We start from the raw sequence: 17,136 nt of genomic DNA, 5'->3' as shown, positions 1-17,136 counted from the left end.
TATTTTGCTAGATTCTCTAATTTTACTGGAAACTCTATTCATAATGTACACACTTCATTACTGCAGATGTGCACAATGAAGTACACACTTCCTACAGGTAAGTGTTCTAATTTATTACTGTTTTGTTGGCCATATCTATCTGACCATATTATATTCATATACAGTTTCAAACACAGCCCCCCCCCAGAATCCCATAACTTGCAGATCCCAAAGTTTGTTTCTAAATCAATCATTTGTTTCTAAATATAAGATAAAACACAGCAGTACACTCGATTTATATATCCTTGTTCATAAAAGTAAAATGTGGTTTATAAAAAGTCACTCGCGTTACATCAGAGAAAGGCACTGATGTTACCAGTGCATTGTTATGTCATGCTTGTCCATAATTAGTGCTGACACTATTTGGTGACAGCTTCATGGTTGATGAGATAATACATAAGTAACAAAAAATCATATTACTAAATATCCTTTAAAAGACACATAATTATTTTCCATTAATATTCTCAATAAGTATTATCACAAGAAATGAGATTAGGCAAAGAATAATCCCACATACATGTCCAAAACTTAAGGATGAGCAATGTTTTCGCATGCATTACGCAGCCAGCCACTCTATAAACCATAGCCTTACATATCTGAAAAGTCAGTCAGCAGTTTGATAGAATATCCTTACTTCAGTGCTACATTAGAGACAAAATGCATAATGGATAATGATGCATCATTGATCATACTGAAATACACACTTTTTTTTCTTCATTAACAGGCATAAACAGGGTTGCCACTCAAACAGGAGAATGAAATTCCCTGACTTTTCCAGGTGTGTTTCAAGAAAATTCCAGTCTATCCGCGTAATGTACGTTGGCTGTGCTAAGAGGTAAATTAATTATGGTATTACTTGTATTGTGTAGCAAATTCACTTAATTATTCAATAAATCCCAGAGGACATTTATTCTTAATTATTCTTGGTATACTTTGTTTGATAATTTTGTTTAGTTTTCCACTTAAGAAACTTAATAAAATTTAAGATATATATATATTGGATAACAAATGTATGTTTTATTTAATTATTACTCATGATCATCACCAGTTCAACACGAGGCTAATCCGGTCCTTATAAATCACAACGCAATGCTAAATAGTTAGGTAGATTTTAGGTAAATTTAATTTGCGTGAGGTATGTTCTTAAAAGGCACCTTAACACTTGAAAACACAAATATAATTATAATAGTTGTTGTTTTCTCCACTGAAGATTGAGATTAGAATCTTCCCAATCTGGAATAAAATAAGGCTTTTTTTGCAGACATTCTGCAGCTAAACGAAAGAAAGAAATCTATTTTAATAAATTGAGGTATTTTATATTTATTTTGCAGCATACATAAGGAAAAAATATGTGCATTAAATTTCGTGATGGTATGTCATCATACTGCTATAATTAATTTCAGGATTATGCCAGAGAAAATTTCCTGAAATTTGGAAATATTATTTACTAATAATAAATAAATTTAGAGGGAAGAAGCAACATTAAATTATATGAATAACATACAAATAATTACTTAAAAATTGAATTAGAATAATCAACGATATTTTAGGGAATATAGTTATATTACATGGCTAGCCTAGATGACTGATTACTATTTTTTTATTTTACCGCAAAGTGGCAAGGTATTTATTAAAAAGAAAAAAAAAAAGGTTTAAAAAGATTTTGCAGTAAAATTCTAGTATACGGTAAGGCTTTGGCACGATTTTGAAAATTGTCGCTAAGACCAAAATGACCCGTTTACTGCGCATCAAGATGTCACCAAATCCCATTATTATCTAACCAGAGAACGTCTATGTAAAGAAGAAAAGGTTCCATACAAGTAAAATGCTATTACGCCGCTAGAATGCGGAGGGAAAATTTGCCAAGGGATTTGGCGACGGAACCTGGCGGCCAGAATTTCCCTCTCCGCGATGTGTACAGGAAATTGAGAAACACGTGTTAAGAAGAAACGCTTTTTGACAAAAAGAAAACTATGAAAATCCGTTTTTAAGTTATTGTGAAAAATCCAAGAAGAAACGTTTTATCAAAGGACGTTTCTTCTTGGATTTTTCACAATAATTTTAAAAACGGATTTTCGTAGTTTTTTTTTTCCCCTGAAAATAACTAATCCATGAATTAATTTACTTGCGCCAAAAAATATTTTCTTTTCCTTTAGAGTTTAACCACTTGCGCTAAGACTAAACTTCACGGTTGCGGTGCCGTGTGCTACAATATAACAAGTAATACAATATAACCCGTAAAGTGTCTCATTTACGCCGCTCCACATCTGCGAGTGCAATCCAGAGCTGTAACTCGAGAAATAAACAATCTCGTTGTTAGTCGACGTGTGCACCACGTTATTTTCATTTTTGCGATAAATGCTTATCGACGTGGTGTTCACGTCGCTCGCGGTTTGAGACAAAAGCATCTTGACGTGCAAACACGTCTTTTTAGCGCAAGTGGTTAAAGAAATTTTAAACAATATTCATTTTATGAACTCTTGATAACGTGACCTTCGAACTTCGACACCGGTTTCGAGCTTTGGCAACAGATATATCAGACATGCACAGCTGTTTTCCCTCTATGATGGAACGGAGCCACAGCCACGTCTGTTGCAGAGAGGTTTTCCTTCTTTACAATACATATTCTTTGATTCTAACTTCCATGGTACCGTATACTAGGATTAAACCCATTTTGTTTTATACGAGAACAGGTACTTTCTTTAGTTCATGCACTGCACATGCGATTCTCGAGAATATTGGAAACCAAAAGTTGTGGGAAAGTTGCTTTGCCTTTCTAAAAGACAATCAAATTGGAGCTGCGAAAATTGGCTCTATGCCAGCTACCCGAATGACACTCACGTGATACATAATTCACCAAAAAAGTTACCTCTTCCGACGTCGGCGCAAAAATCGCTTTTTTTGGCGGGATCGTTGTATGAACTTCCCTGACTTTTCCAGATTTTGACAAAAATACTTAAATTCCCTGACTTTTCCCTGAATATTTTGGTCAATTTTCGAATTCCCTGACTTTTCCCGGTCCTCTCGGTTTTCCAGGTAGCGTGGCAACCCTGCATAAAGCAGTATTATAATTCATCAAAAGAAAAAACAAAACTCTGTACTAATTACAACAAAAACAAACCATAATCATGTGAATCGATCATGAAACCATGTGAATTACTACCGCCACTACTGAGAGAGATGGGGCATTATATTCTGTCATAATGCACGTGTAACAATTACTGGTTTCCAGATTTTATGTTATAGGTTTTCCATGCGGCACATAATGCCAGTGTCCAGGGACTTTCCCCACAGCGATTGAGTCACACGGAATCGTTCGTAGCTCCGAAAGCAAGCCTAAAGAAAATCTGCTTTATGTTATAGGTTTAACATTTCTGTTAAATTCTGGGTTGCTTACTTTGGCGACATGTGCTTTGCCTGGTAATTCTTCTCAAGACTGCATGGATAATGCAACAGTTGCATTAATAATTTTTGATGAAAATGTATCTGTTATAAAATTACACATAAGGATGATTTTGAAAATTAAATCTGAACTTCTAGTAGAATTTACTCATGCTAGGTATTAACCACATTAGCTTGTTCTTTTCCTTTTTTAAACAGAAGTTAAGACACACATAACTTTAAGATCAATTAATAATTAAATTTTCATGAAAAACTTTGGTACTTTTGCATTATCCACCCAACAGTGAAACAAATTGCCACTGGCAATTCGTTTCACTTTAAAATGGCTACTGCTTTTCACGTATTAGGTTGGCAAAAAAGTACTCGCTGATGACTAGTGACTTTGCAGAAGCGCTGGGCAAAAACGTTAAAGTACCAAAACTTTTACCTAAGACATTAATAAAAATTTTCTATGAACTGCAACTTACATCATCATAAGAACTATAAGAGTATCCAAAACTAGGAATATCGATGTCTTCTTCATCCATAAACGGTCTGTCTTCAGCTGCAATTTTTTCAAAAACTTGTCTATATATGGTATAAAATCCCTGTAACAGAGTATATGATAAGGAAATTAAAACATAGAGGGCATAAGAAAAGGTAAGAGAGGGTATAAATAAGCAATTAACAAAAGAAATTCTTTTAAGCTTTATTGCATAACTACACATTATGCTAACTTTTGTGGAAAAAGATATGGCAAAATATAAAATACAAACTGTTTATTAAATGCTTAGTTATAAAATTATCCTGCCGAGAAAAGAATATATTTTTTTTCTATTTTAAAAATGAAACTTTGGTATTTCCTTATTATTATGATCCCATATTTAAAGAGTGCCAAGATTATCAATAAACTGCCAAATGATTGGCAGTCTTAACCACAGTTGCTTATAGAGATCCTTCTTTCATGGCTACGTTCGTACATTCAAATTTGGGTCATTTGTTGATAGTAAGACATATTAATAACTTATCACTTACCTTGGCACTATTTAAATAATAGCAAAGGGCCATAATAATAAGGAAATGACAAAAATGCTTTGCATTAGTAAAAGTTTACACACTGCAATAAGCACGGTGCTGTTGTTTCCTTAAAAAACGAATTAAAATGAAACTAAAATTGTAAAAATTAATTACAAATGGATGGTTATGAAAATTGCTTAAACATGATTTAAAAAATAGACATATAATCAACATAAAATTCCCATACCTTTTCTTCATCATTGTAGCCTTTAAAGCAGCTGGTGTTGAAATACTGATATACATTTAAACAATCATCTTTATATGTTTCTTCAGCATCTAGAAGATAATATTTTGAACAGCTGAATTTCAAATATAGCAACTACATTTCAAACACAATTTTAAAGTTTTTTTTATAATTTTATTTTTAGTTAATTAATAGATAATGAGTTAATGGGAATTTTCATTCTGCTACAATGAGATATACCCAAGGTCCATATACAGTTAGTTTAAAATTTTCCTTTGGAGAACATTTCATGGTCCTAATTTATTTTAAGAGAGAGAAAAGAAATTCAACTAAATTAAAAGTATTTGGAAAAGTACTGAATGCATAACGCACGAAGATACTACTTTGCAAGCATAACCTAAAATCACCAGTCCTACTTTCCACATAAAATGTGGTCACTTGGCACAAACTAAAAGGTGCATTTTCAACAAGAGGCCAACGTTAAGTATTTTGCTGCTTGGTACAATCCCTATGGATGATAAATTCTACTGCCCAGCAACTCCCTCAATTCTAAAAATTTTGCCATTCCTAAATTTTGCTGCACATTACTTCTCTAAATTTTAAAATTTTGCCATTAGGTGCAATCACAACGGTTGCACTGTCTCTGGCTCTGGGCTCTATGTTGTACAGTCTGCAACAGTAACCTATACAGCACGGAGGTAGATACAAGGTATGGAAGAATAAGGCAGAGATTATATTCACTGGGTAAAAATGTGAAAATCTATGTGATTTAATGCTTCTCACAGATATTTCTATTCATACAAACACATTGAATCCTGACAATTAAAAAACTTTTAATCTTTTAGTAATTTTATGGTAAAATCTGAATATTCTGTTTCAGTAAATATGGACACAAGACAATATACTTATAAGCCGATGCTATATAAGCCGATGCTCAATCCTGAGGTCAGTAGCATAAGGGGGGAATATAACATAGCATTTCTTATGGCTAATAAAGATGGTGAAGCAGTTGAGAAAAAGGCCTGAGCTATTTCTCAAGCCATGAAGTCAATCATATTGAGTATTCAAAGTGAACCCTTTCCCCAGTAGATAATAATAGGCAGCAGAAATGTAAAGCATTTCAGACTTCTGAAGACAAAAATCTTTATGAAGAAAGACAGCAATCAACGTAATATACTTCTCGTTGCAAAGTCAATAGTCTTTCAGAAGAACGTGTAGCGGCAAAGCAAGCATCGTAGCAGGCATCCAAGGCTGATCTAGTGAATACAATTTGAAAGCAGGATGTTTGAAGATGTGGCTAGAGACCAGGTGCTAGCTTGAAAAGATGGGAGTGGCTGAAAGTAGGAGAGTAATGACAGGCAAAACAGGCCCTGCTTGGTGGGCAAGTATTCTAAATCAGATACCATACATTTTTAAAATTAATGGCTGAATATTGGAGGGGGCAGAGGTAACAGTTTAGTTTCGATGGTTTTACTGAACCATCATCCTCAGCTGCCAAAGTGCAAAGGAACGAGATAAGACACAGTGATTAGATAAGATAAGAATGGCTGGACAGGAGTTAAGATACTGGCATTAATAGTGTTTCCTATAATCCAACATCCAAAAATCAGGTGATAAGCAGTCGGGTCTTCTTCCTGGGTTTCAAAATTATTGAGATGATTACCATATTTGACGCCATATAAGACGCACTTTTTTTCCTAAATTTGGTCTCAAAAAAGTTACCTGCGTCTTATACGTGAAGGACACAGGTTAACTTTCAATACTGAATGCTATTTTTAGCCCGGATAAAGGTCTAGACACACATAACTCTTTCTACATCTGCCATAATTATTTTGCGCATGCGTGAAATATCTGTCGCCAAAAAGCGCCAAAGCTCGAAGCTGATGTCGAAGTTCGAACAGGTTCGACGGTCACATTACGTCTATAGAGCCTTTCCTTCTTTACATAGACTTTCTTTGACTCAGCCGACACATGTGTCGGTATCGGTGCTACTCTGTATAAACGTGTCGGTATCGGTGCTTAAAACTATTTGTTTAAAAAAAATACCCTGGAAAATATGACTACAGGAAACAAGAGATTAAGCTATACAATTCAGTATAAACTAGGAGTGTTAAACTATGCCAAAGTGAATGGAAACAGAGCAGCAGCAAGGCATTTCGGTCCACCACCTACCGAAAAAATGATACATACTTGGCGACTGCAGGAAGATCAACTGAAGACTGCTAAAAAATAAAAACATAACCTTCGATGCCCAGCTCCATCTTGGCCTGAACTTGAAAATGGTGTAAAAATGTGGGTGATAGATAAGAGGAAATCTGGGATAAGTGTTTTAACCAAAATGATAATCAATGAGGCCAAATGATTTGCAGAAAAACATGGGAATCAGAACTTTTCAGGGTCTGAGGGCTGGTGCAGTAGGTTCATGAAAAGGCAAGGCTTATCAATGCGCACAAAAACAACTATTGCACAGGAAATACCAGCAGATTATGAAGAAAAAATACTAGCATTTCATAGGTTTGTTATTAATGCATGCAAAAAAACTTCTTTTGAGCTCGTTCAAATAGGAAATATGGATGAAATTCCACTCACATTTGATGTACCATCAACAAGATTGTGAGTATTAAAGGGTCTAAATCAATAACCATAAAAACCGCAGGTCATGAAAAAACCCGATATACGGTAGTTTTAACATGTTGTGCTGATGGCACAAAACTACTGCCATTTTTCATACTCAAAAGAAAAACTTCTAACGAATGAAACTGGAATGAAACTGTGGTTACAGAACGTATGGGCGAGGCGACCTGGTGGACTCTTAAGAAAACCCTCTCTTTTGGTGTTGGATCAGTTTAGCACCCATAGAACTGAAACCATAAAGAATAAAATGGAGAGAATTAAAAAACCAGATAACTGTCATTCCTGGTGGACTGCGAGTAGGTAAAAAGATCTTGGGAGGACATAAAGGCTGAAGTAATTGTTAAGTCCTTTAAGAAGTGCGGAATCAGTAATGCTCTTGACGGAACAGAAGACGATGCATTATTCGAAGAAGGTGATACTAGCGATGACTGAAACAGTAGTGGTGACGATATTCTCGTTTTCGATGATGATGATGGTGAAAACGATTTTTATGGTTTTGAAAGTGATTAAAGTCTAATTTCATGATAGGCAACGTTTTCCTTGAATCTGCGTTTTCTGTTGTTTCTGCTTTATTTTGTATTATGTTTGATTGCTTGCCATTCATTCATTTATTCATTATTGAAATTTACATATCATGTCCAAAATAGCTTGCCATTTGTTAATTTTCCTTAATAAAAATATGTTTGGTAATTGCATTCAATGACTGTTTATTTGGCTTTTACGAAACATGAGAACTAAAAGAAACCACGTTTTAAGTTATTGTGGTACAGCACGAAACTTTTTTCCTTGTGTGTGGCCTTCTAAATAAGGGTGTGTCTTATATGTCATCAAATACGGTACTTGATAACAAAATTGATGATACTGGCGAATTTGCAGATCATCTTTGCACTCATTTCCATGATATCTAATTACTTATTTGGTTCAATCCTAAGCTTTTAATTTTTTTTTCTCTTTATGATACCTCTAACCTCTTTGAGTTAATAAATTATTTATTATGCAATTCTAAAGCAAAATATATTAATATTTAATTACTTCAAAAGAATAAAGTAAAGTTCATTTTAAATAATTCTCTTGCGCCATTGCTGCAAGGAATGAAATTTGAATTTAACAAACATTCTCTATTCATAAAAAGCAAATTTAAAGTTAATTTAAATTAAATTTAATGCAAACAAATGATTAATGTTGTTGCTAACTAATCTACAATATCATTTAAATTCTGAGAGTATATGTAAATCAAGTGCAAGTATGAAATTCATGAATAAATATAAAATTCAAAAAATTATTTAATCATAAAAAATTATTTAGAAAAATGCATAAGTGAATGATTGTTGAGCAGGCAGGAGACAGACTTATCAAGGGGAAGTTGCCTCCAAACCTAACTCTTCAATCATTCAATTCGTGTTTCCTCATTTACGTAGACAAGAGTAAAAGTCAAACCAAAAGTAATACCAAATGTGGTGAATTACTAAAAAGAAATTTAAACAAGTGGACTTTTGAGAAATTAGCAACTAAAAGACAAGAATTAAAATTAAAAAAATAAGAGTAGAAAACCAAAGTAGTTTAGAAACTCTTGCCCACAGAAACTTCCCCTACACAAATTATGCATATAAATCAAAAAATTTTTGAAAAAAGTACTAATAAAATATTTTGAAGTAAAATTTAATTTAGATTTTTTGAAAATTTTTTTATATATAAATGATTCTAAATTTGGAAGAAACAACATATTATATATATATAAAGTAAGAAATTTAGAACCAATTTTTTACAAAGAGCAAAAATTTTAATTTATAATTAATAAATTTCAAATAATCCTATAAATGCAATAAAGAATTTTATAAATATTAAAACCAAAACTCTTCAAACAAGCAATAGGCCAATTGAAAAAAATTAATGAAATTTAAAGAAAAAATAACATAATAGAAGAGCAATTCAATCAACTTCAGTGCCACAGGAGGAGAAACACTGACTCTCTCTTCCACAAAATTTCTTGCTTTTCTTTATCCAATGAACCAGTTCAATGCATTTTAATTATAAGATTAAACATTGCATTTTAATTATAACCTGAAAATTCTGGCCCTTTCCCAAGCCATAAATATAAATATGTATGCCATAAATATATTTTGCAATTTTGGCTTCATTGGTGAAACTAAAATACTAGGTGAGAAAGTAATCTCTTAAAAGGCAAATAATTGGAACAAAAGGTACAACTTTAAAACCAAAAGAAAAACTTTTTAAAACTTCTATGAAAATTTTAATTTTGAAAAAGAAAAAGATTACATTACTAATTAAAATGAAATAAGTAAATTTTGATCTTTTCTAAAACAAAGTCATCATGATAAGCCCATGATGTGAAGACATTTTACTTTTCTAACAATATTTCCTTTACTTCCTATTTTAAACCTTCTTTTGCCTTTTTCTGTAATTTTAAATAAAAAATCTACAAGAATCTAAAATTCAACTTTATGCATTTTTCTACTCATTTCTACAAAATAATTATAAAATATGTTTAACCACTTTTTGAGCCCCCTTATTGAGTCTAATAATTTTAAAGAATAATTAATTCTAAAATTATATTAAAGCTTTACACTGAATGACATTCTTTATTCCCTTTTTGTTTTAGAAAAAATTTGAATTTACTTAATTTTTTTTTTAATTAGTAAAGTAATCTTTTTTCTTTTTTAAAATCAAAATTTTTAAAATTTTAAAAAGTTTTTCTTTTGGTTTCAAAATTCTATCTTTTGTTCCAATTTTTTTGCCTTTTGAGCAATTGCTTTCTCGCCCAGTATTTTAGTTTCTCTAATGAAGCCAAAATGGCAACCCTAAACATCACTACTCTAAAGATCTTATTCGTAGTTTCATTTGTGTTCTAAATGAAAGTGCTGTGAGTATTTATTTAAGCCTGTTCGCTAAAGTTTTATAATTACACTTACTTTTTAAATTCTTTGGATTATAATATCTTCATTCAAAGGTAAAGTTTTGATTTGAACTTTTCACTAAAGTCTTTGAATAGAATTCTCTTTCTTTAAAGTACAAAATCTTAATTAGAATTTTTTTCTTTTTTTCTTTTTCTTTGCTATGGGGAAGGGCCAAAATTTTCAGGTGAACTATTATAATTAAAATACATAGAAATGGTTCATCGCATACCAGAAATCAAGGATATTTGTAGAAGAGAGATTTCAATGTTCCTCCTTCTGATGAAGTGGTACTGAAGTTGATTGAATTCCTTTTCTATTTTATTATTTTTTCTTTAAATTCCACTGATTTTTTTTAATTTAGATACCCTAAATGCTTGTTTGAAGAGTTTTAGTTTTTAACATTTATAAATTTCTTTGCTGCATTTATAGGATTATTTGAAATTTATTACTTATGAATTTCAAGTTTTGGTCTCTGTGAAAATTTGGTTCTAAATTTCTTACTTTATATCATTACTGATAATTTTTCATCAGCTTAAATGCATGAAAATACTAGGCATGATTAGATTTTTTTTTTTTTCTTCAGAATTTTTTTTTTTTTTTTTTTTTTTTTTGTATTTATCAGTCCAAAGGGGCAATTTGCCCAAAAGGACTATTAATTTCATTTTGGCACTTTGCGTCAATTCACTACAAGTATTGTTTCACTTTTCAAGTTGTTGGCACCAAATATGATTGCCCTGTATTATATTTAAAGAAATTAAATAATGAAGAATCTACATAAATGTACGTATGTTTCTCACATTATGATAAAACAAGGGTACCTAGAGCCATCCAATTTTGAATAACGTAATCCTCCTTCGAATATGAGCATCTGGAAACCTAAATTTGGAATTTGTTTTATTATCAATTTCATATATTGTAAAACTTTAACGAATTTCTGATTAACAAACTCAAGAATTTCAAAGCGAGCAATGGCAACGTTGTACAAGAAAAACATGTTTATTTGAACTGAATTTTATGGCTTAATAAGTGCAAAGAACATGATATTTAATAAATAAAGGTAACACATAAAATGTTTAAAAAAAAAGCCCCTTTGGACGTAATTTAAAATCTGAAACCTATCAGTTTTTATACATATATATACAGTATGAAGTCTGTAATCCGGATGTCCATAATCCAGAATGATCTATAATCCGACCTCAAAGCTACAAACTTTATGCGCATGCGTAAACGCATAATGCTTTTACGCATGCGCATATGTGTTTACGCATGTGCATAATGCGTTTACACATGCGCGTTTCATGTATAACGGACGCTATAAGCTAGGCTAAAATTATCTAGGCATTTCAGTTAATGTTGCAGATTGCGCTGTTCCTTAATCTTCTAATTGGATCCAGCTTATTATTTTTTGAAGACTGTTAGAACAATTTTATAAAAATAAGCTTGAACTTTCGATTATGTCAAAAAGAGTTTCAATTCAAAGTTCAATTTCAAAGTTCAATTCTGGAACTGCCAAAGGATCTACAAAGCGAAAGCATGTTTCTATGTCCATTAAACAAAAAGTGGAATTACTGCAAAAAATGGATAAAGGCCTATCAGTCTCAAAATTATGCGAAAGTATGGCATTGGAAAGTCCACTATATATGACACAAAAAAGGAACTTTTTGAATTTTTGCTGGTAGCATCTTAAACAACTTACATTGAAAGAAATGTTTAATAAAGTAAACATAAATATTAAGCTTTTTTTTTTTTTTGTAAATTTTGATACCTTTTAGTTCATAATTGTTCTTCATTTCATAAATTATGATTTCATATTTTTAATTGTATAATTTCTGCATGCCATCTTACAAGATTTAAATTCATGATCTATAATCCGGAAGAACCCCTACTCCGGAATCACCGAAGTTCCGACGCGTTAGGATTTCAGACTTTGTACTGTATATATTATATATATGTAAAACGATACTGCTCATTTAATTAAACTTTTTTGATTCCTTCTTTTATAATCTTCTTTTATATCTGAATTGTATATATAAATATAATTCAGATATTTTTCCTGATTTTATAATTTTTACAAATTTTTCAAAAAAAAAATGTATAACCTATAAAAATTTTCATTTTTTCTTAAACCAAAACACATAATATCACTAAAATTTGCATAAATATTAAAGCAAATATATGTCTTAAACAGGATAAACAGATGGCTAAAATGAGAAAGGTCTCGAAAGTGTGTCTTAGGATACATATTAGGGATACATTGGGGTAGAGTAGACTTTAAGGTACCCCTTGTATTATGGCGAAGTTGTTGTTTGATTTATTGCCAAGTTGTTTCATTTATGGTAACCTGAGTAGTTGAATGTTATGAAAACCCTATTGTGACGTAATCGGGTTCATGATTCTGGGAAATTTTGAATCATGGGATGTTTTGTAAGCGTTTTTGTGGTGTGTATTGGTTTGATTCTTCAGACGGTAGAATGGCTGAATGTAGTAAGATTAATTTGAAGTTTCTGTACGAGCGAAAGGGAAAAAGAGCTTTACTTGACTGGTGTGTAAATGAAGGTTTACTTAGTAGCCATTATAAGTGTCCTGTATGTAGGAAGGATATGCATCTAGTCGAACATAAAAACCGTTTAGATGGATTTGAATGGGTTTGTAGGAAGAAAGGTTCAGATGGTCACTATGTGAAGCGTTCGATCAGAAAGAGTACCTAGTTTGAAAAAAGTCATTTGAATATGATTGATATTTTGATTTTTACGTGGCTCTGGGTGTACAAAGCGAATTCGAAAATCATGGTAAGTGAATATTTGCTTTTGGTAGTGCTTAAATGTATAACATGTTTTTCCTTTTATATGTTATTTTATTGTTTGGTTTAAAATGTATTTTATTGAGATTATGTATTTTTTGTTTGCCTATATTGTAGAATTTGGTGCTCCTTTGACTTTTTAAGTGAAAATATATCGATGTGTACATGGACAAAGTAAAGGGAGTGCGCAATGCAAGTTTGTGCAATTCTGTGATTTTTTTTTCTGTGAAAATAGGTCGACGTGTACATGGATAAAGTTAAAAAAGTGCGCAATGCCATTTTTGTGCAATTTGGGGATTTTTCTTTTAAGTGAAAATAGGTCGATGTGTACATGTATAAAGTGAAAGGAGTGAGCAATGCCATTTTTGTTCAATTCGTTTTTTTTTTTTTTTTTTCTTTCTCTAAGTGAAAATAAGTCGATGTGTACATGGATACTGAGTTTGTCCAATTGTTTGTCTTGTTATTTTGGCACAAAAATCGCTTCACAAGTCAAAATAACGAGTCAAAGGATTGCACAAAATCGGTATCCATGTATTGCCAAAAATCGCCAAGGGGTACCCTAAACTATACTTTTACCTAGCATTGTTCAAACGTAGGTATTCTGACACAAAATCGGACTTTTTCTGAAATAACATCATAATTTTTTTCAGTATTTTGATTTTACAACTTAAATTATGCCTAGATATTAAATTTTGTAAAATTTGGGGCGAAATGTATAGAGAAATTCAAAAATTTATCATGGCACAATTTTTTTACTTTGCACCAAGAATAATTCACATGGCAAACTTTTTAATATATGGCAACCAATTTTCCTTTCCCTTCCATTATGCCCGAGTGGAAAAAAAGGCACCTCGTTCCTACCTTTTTTTTTTTTGTGCACGAGTGGATAAAAAGTCACATCGTTCCTATTTTACCAAAGTGTCTAAACCACATTTGATGTTTATCATTTTTAAAAAATATGCCAAATTTCAAAATGTGCCAATAAATAAATTCATATATATCTTCGAAACTTTTCAATAAAAAACTGCAATTTTTTGCAGTTATTCTTAGAAATACAACTGCTTTAAGATAATAGTTAAAAATTTATAGATTATAATTTAAATTTCTTTTGAAAAATTTATACAAATTATTTTTAAATAAATTATTAAAAAAAATGAGTAAATTTTATTTGGAATGAACCTGAATTTCAAAATGTGAAAGGAAGAATCAAATAAGTTTAGTACAAAAGAGAGATGAATAAATATATACCAAATACAATTAGCATTGATGAGCTAAAATTTTGAAAGCTAATTTTTTAAAAACTATTCGTGCAATTGGTAGTTTGGTGTAATTTGAGTCGTAGAATTGAAATATGAAAAAAAAATTGGTATATTATTTCAGAAAAAGTCCGATTTTTAGTCAGAATACTTATATTAGAACAATGCTATATATAAATTGGAACTATTCGGTTTTGAGAGCCGCCAAAAATTGCCTAGTTAATGCCAGTGCTGCCAAAAATAATTGCGGCAACCCTAACGCAAGAAAGGAAGTATAATAGTAAGTAGCTATCTAAGACTGTTGTTTTAATTTAGATGAAAGTTTAATTTCATATAATACTTTTTTATTATTATAATTTATATAAAAAAGGCTAAACATGACTGAATGGAAGCATAAGAGTATATAACTATTTCTAATCATTATTATAATTTATATAAAAATTGCTAAACATAACTGAATGGATGCTTGCATCGCTATTTCGCTACCGAGTTCACTAAAGCATAATTTTATCTCGTTGGTTGTTCAAAGATAATTTTCTATAATGAATGATGCCTTTTCTTTGAAAAAATTCTCGGTAAAGTGCAGAATCGCCCACTTATTTGTTTGCCGCTTTTTACAAGGGTAAAAACAATTGGATTTTTGTCAATTTTCTTTTACTTTTTAAGTGAAAATAGTTCGATGTGTACATAGATAAAGTCAAGGGTGTGTGCAGTGCCATTTTTGTGCAATTCTTTTTTTTTTTTTTTTTTGTGTGTGTGTGTGTGTGAAAATAGGTTGATGTGTACATGGATACCGAGTATGTGCAATTCTTAAAAAACGCGTCAAACAGCGGATGATTCTGCACTTTACCCAAAATTCTATTGCAGTCTTTTCATCATGGACAATTCCCAAACTGTTAAATTCATAGGATATCAAAAAAGGATTTAAAAATTAAACTAGTATTTCAATGGCATCTTAAGAAATATAGAACTATATAAACTTATGCAATCTGAAATCAGTGCGTACTCTAGATTTGGTGCACTGTTAAATGGGCGCGTTTGCTAGATTTGCCGCTTTTGCACATGCATTTTCGCTGCAATTTTTTTACGGTCCTCAAAGCGGAATAGTACCTTTAAATCTAATACATATCCGAAGTCACATAAAGTCACAAAAGACATGAAAAACTGAAATTCAATTTCGTCAATCGGCCCAGTACAATGTGAGATATAAAACTGTTCCCCCCTTTTTTTGGCACAGCGTACATTACCATAAATTGTAAAGAGGAATAAATTTTGCATGCAAATATTATAACAAATATTTACTTATAACCTATTTTCATTATCCATAAATGGCACAAATTCAATACAAAATGATATAAAAACTAACTGTTACCTCCTCTCAATATGTCATCCTTATGACGGTCATACCAAGCTCTTTCTTGAGGGTCTGTAAGTACTTCATAAGCTTGCTGTATCAATTGAAAAGTCTCTTTTGCTTCTTCTAGTCTATCTAGATTTTTATCTTTGAGAAAGGCAAATAAAATAGATTCATTAATATGAAACATTCAAATATCACAATCGAAAAATCCCAAGAAAGTAAATATAAAGTAGTACATTTGCATCTGAACAGATCGCAGTCACAGAAAAGTGCTCAAATATCCAGAAACAATATTTTAGAATCATTTACCTGGATGCCATTCTAAAGCTAATTTTCTGTATGCTTTTTTCAGATCTTCAGAGGTACAGTCTGGAGTAACACCTAATACTTCGTAATGACACTTCATTTTGCCTAATCAAAAACATAAATGACACAATCTTTAAGTAGCAAAACCTAACACACCATTACCTTTCTCAATGCGAGTCTCAAAGCACAGTTCAGTTTACATTATTACTTACTCTAAAATTTCCACTACATCTTTTAGCCCGATGGAAACAAATATGCTGCAAGCTGGCAGTTAAAAGAATGATATGTTATGGACTTCTACATATCAACCAAAAAATTTTCAGTAAATGAAAAATCAACTTTTTATCCCATGTAAAATGTAAAGAACACTTAGATTTAACTTATAACTTTAATCTAGCTTTAAAGCAACATAACCTTTTTCGTTTCAAGTTGTTCTCCAAACAATACACATCAGCTTATTATATTAATTTTAATACGATCTTCGTCGTCGTTCTTCTTATGAAGCTTAAAGAAGCAACAGGAATTTCGGATAATTTTATTCATAATTTTATTTAGGTTTTTGCCACGCGGCAATTCGTCCATAGGAATCAAATATGTTAAATTTCGACTTCTTTACAGATAAAGAATAATTTACATTAATATATAAATCTGACTGACTTACAAATATGTATAAAATACTCATGGACGGAGCTAGGGGGTGCAGGGAAGCGCTCTTGTACCCCCCTAAATGAATACAACTCATTTTTTTTTAAATTCAGCTAACAAGTTAGCGAAATGTTTTCTCTATTTCTTATATACGTGCTCATCTCATAGCTTTGTTCAACTATGTACTACGTGTCTTGCTGCAAGACGAGCGTATCAACGCACCAGACAGCGTGATGATAAAAGGAACTTCAATCGCATGTGCGAAGCGGTCAAGTTTCTTACAAATAAACTCTCACAAGATCGCTGGACTAACTACCTCAGATCTCTTTCTGCAGAGGATAACTCCTTATGGAAAGCAGTGAAGAGGTACAAAAAATGCTATAACGCCATTCCGCCCCTTCACGGCCGCCCTCAACGGATCCATTACACCGGAACTGAGAAAGCAGAACTTTTAGCTCAGCATCTGGAATCTCAGTTCTGCATTAACATTTCAGACTCAGACACTGAACAGCTTATTGCTGACTTCCACTCCAATTTTACAA

General features: G+C 31.7%; 1 protein-coding gene across 1 annotated transcript in view; it reads right to left on the bottom strand.

The window, feature by feature from the left end:
- Positions 1 to 16,172, bottom strand: part of LOC118204828 (dnaJ homolog subfamily C member 21) — a 61,814-nt gene extending 45,642 nt beyond the window's left edge. Inside the window, exons 1-4 of the mRNA XM_085816225.1 lie at positions 15,953 to 16,172; positions 15,659 to 15,787; positions 4,685 to 4,773; positions 3,909 to 4,028 (exon numbers count right to left, since the gene is read on the bottom strand). Coding sequence (XP_085672351.1) covers positions 3,909 to 4,028; positions 4,685 to 4,773; positions 15,659 to 15,787; positions 15,953 to 16,049 — 435 coding nt within the window. The 5' untranslated portion in view covers positions 16,050 to 16,172. The remainder of the gene's footprint in view (positions 1 to 3,908; positions 4,029 to 4,684; positions 4,774 to 15,658; positions 15,788 to 15,952) is intronic.
- Between the last annotated feature and the right edge of the window lie 964 nt (positions 16,173 to 17,136).

This window comes from Stegodyphus dumicola, chromosome 4, assembly GCF_044657685.1.
Source record: "Stegodyphus dumicola isolate Sdum_Otavi_A_Nest chromosome 4, ASM4465768v1".
Lineage (NCBI taxonomy): Eukaryota > Metazoa > Arthropoda > Arachnida > Araneae > Eresidae > Stegodyphus > Stegodyphus dumicola.
This window is presented reverse-complemented; position numbering and strand designations above follow the sequence as displayed.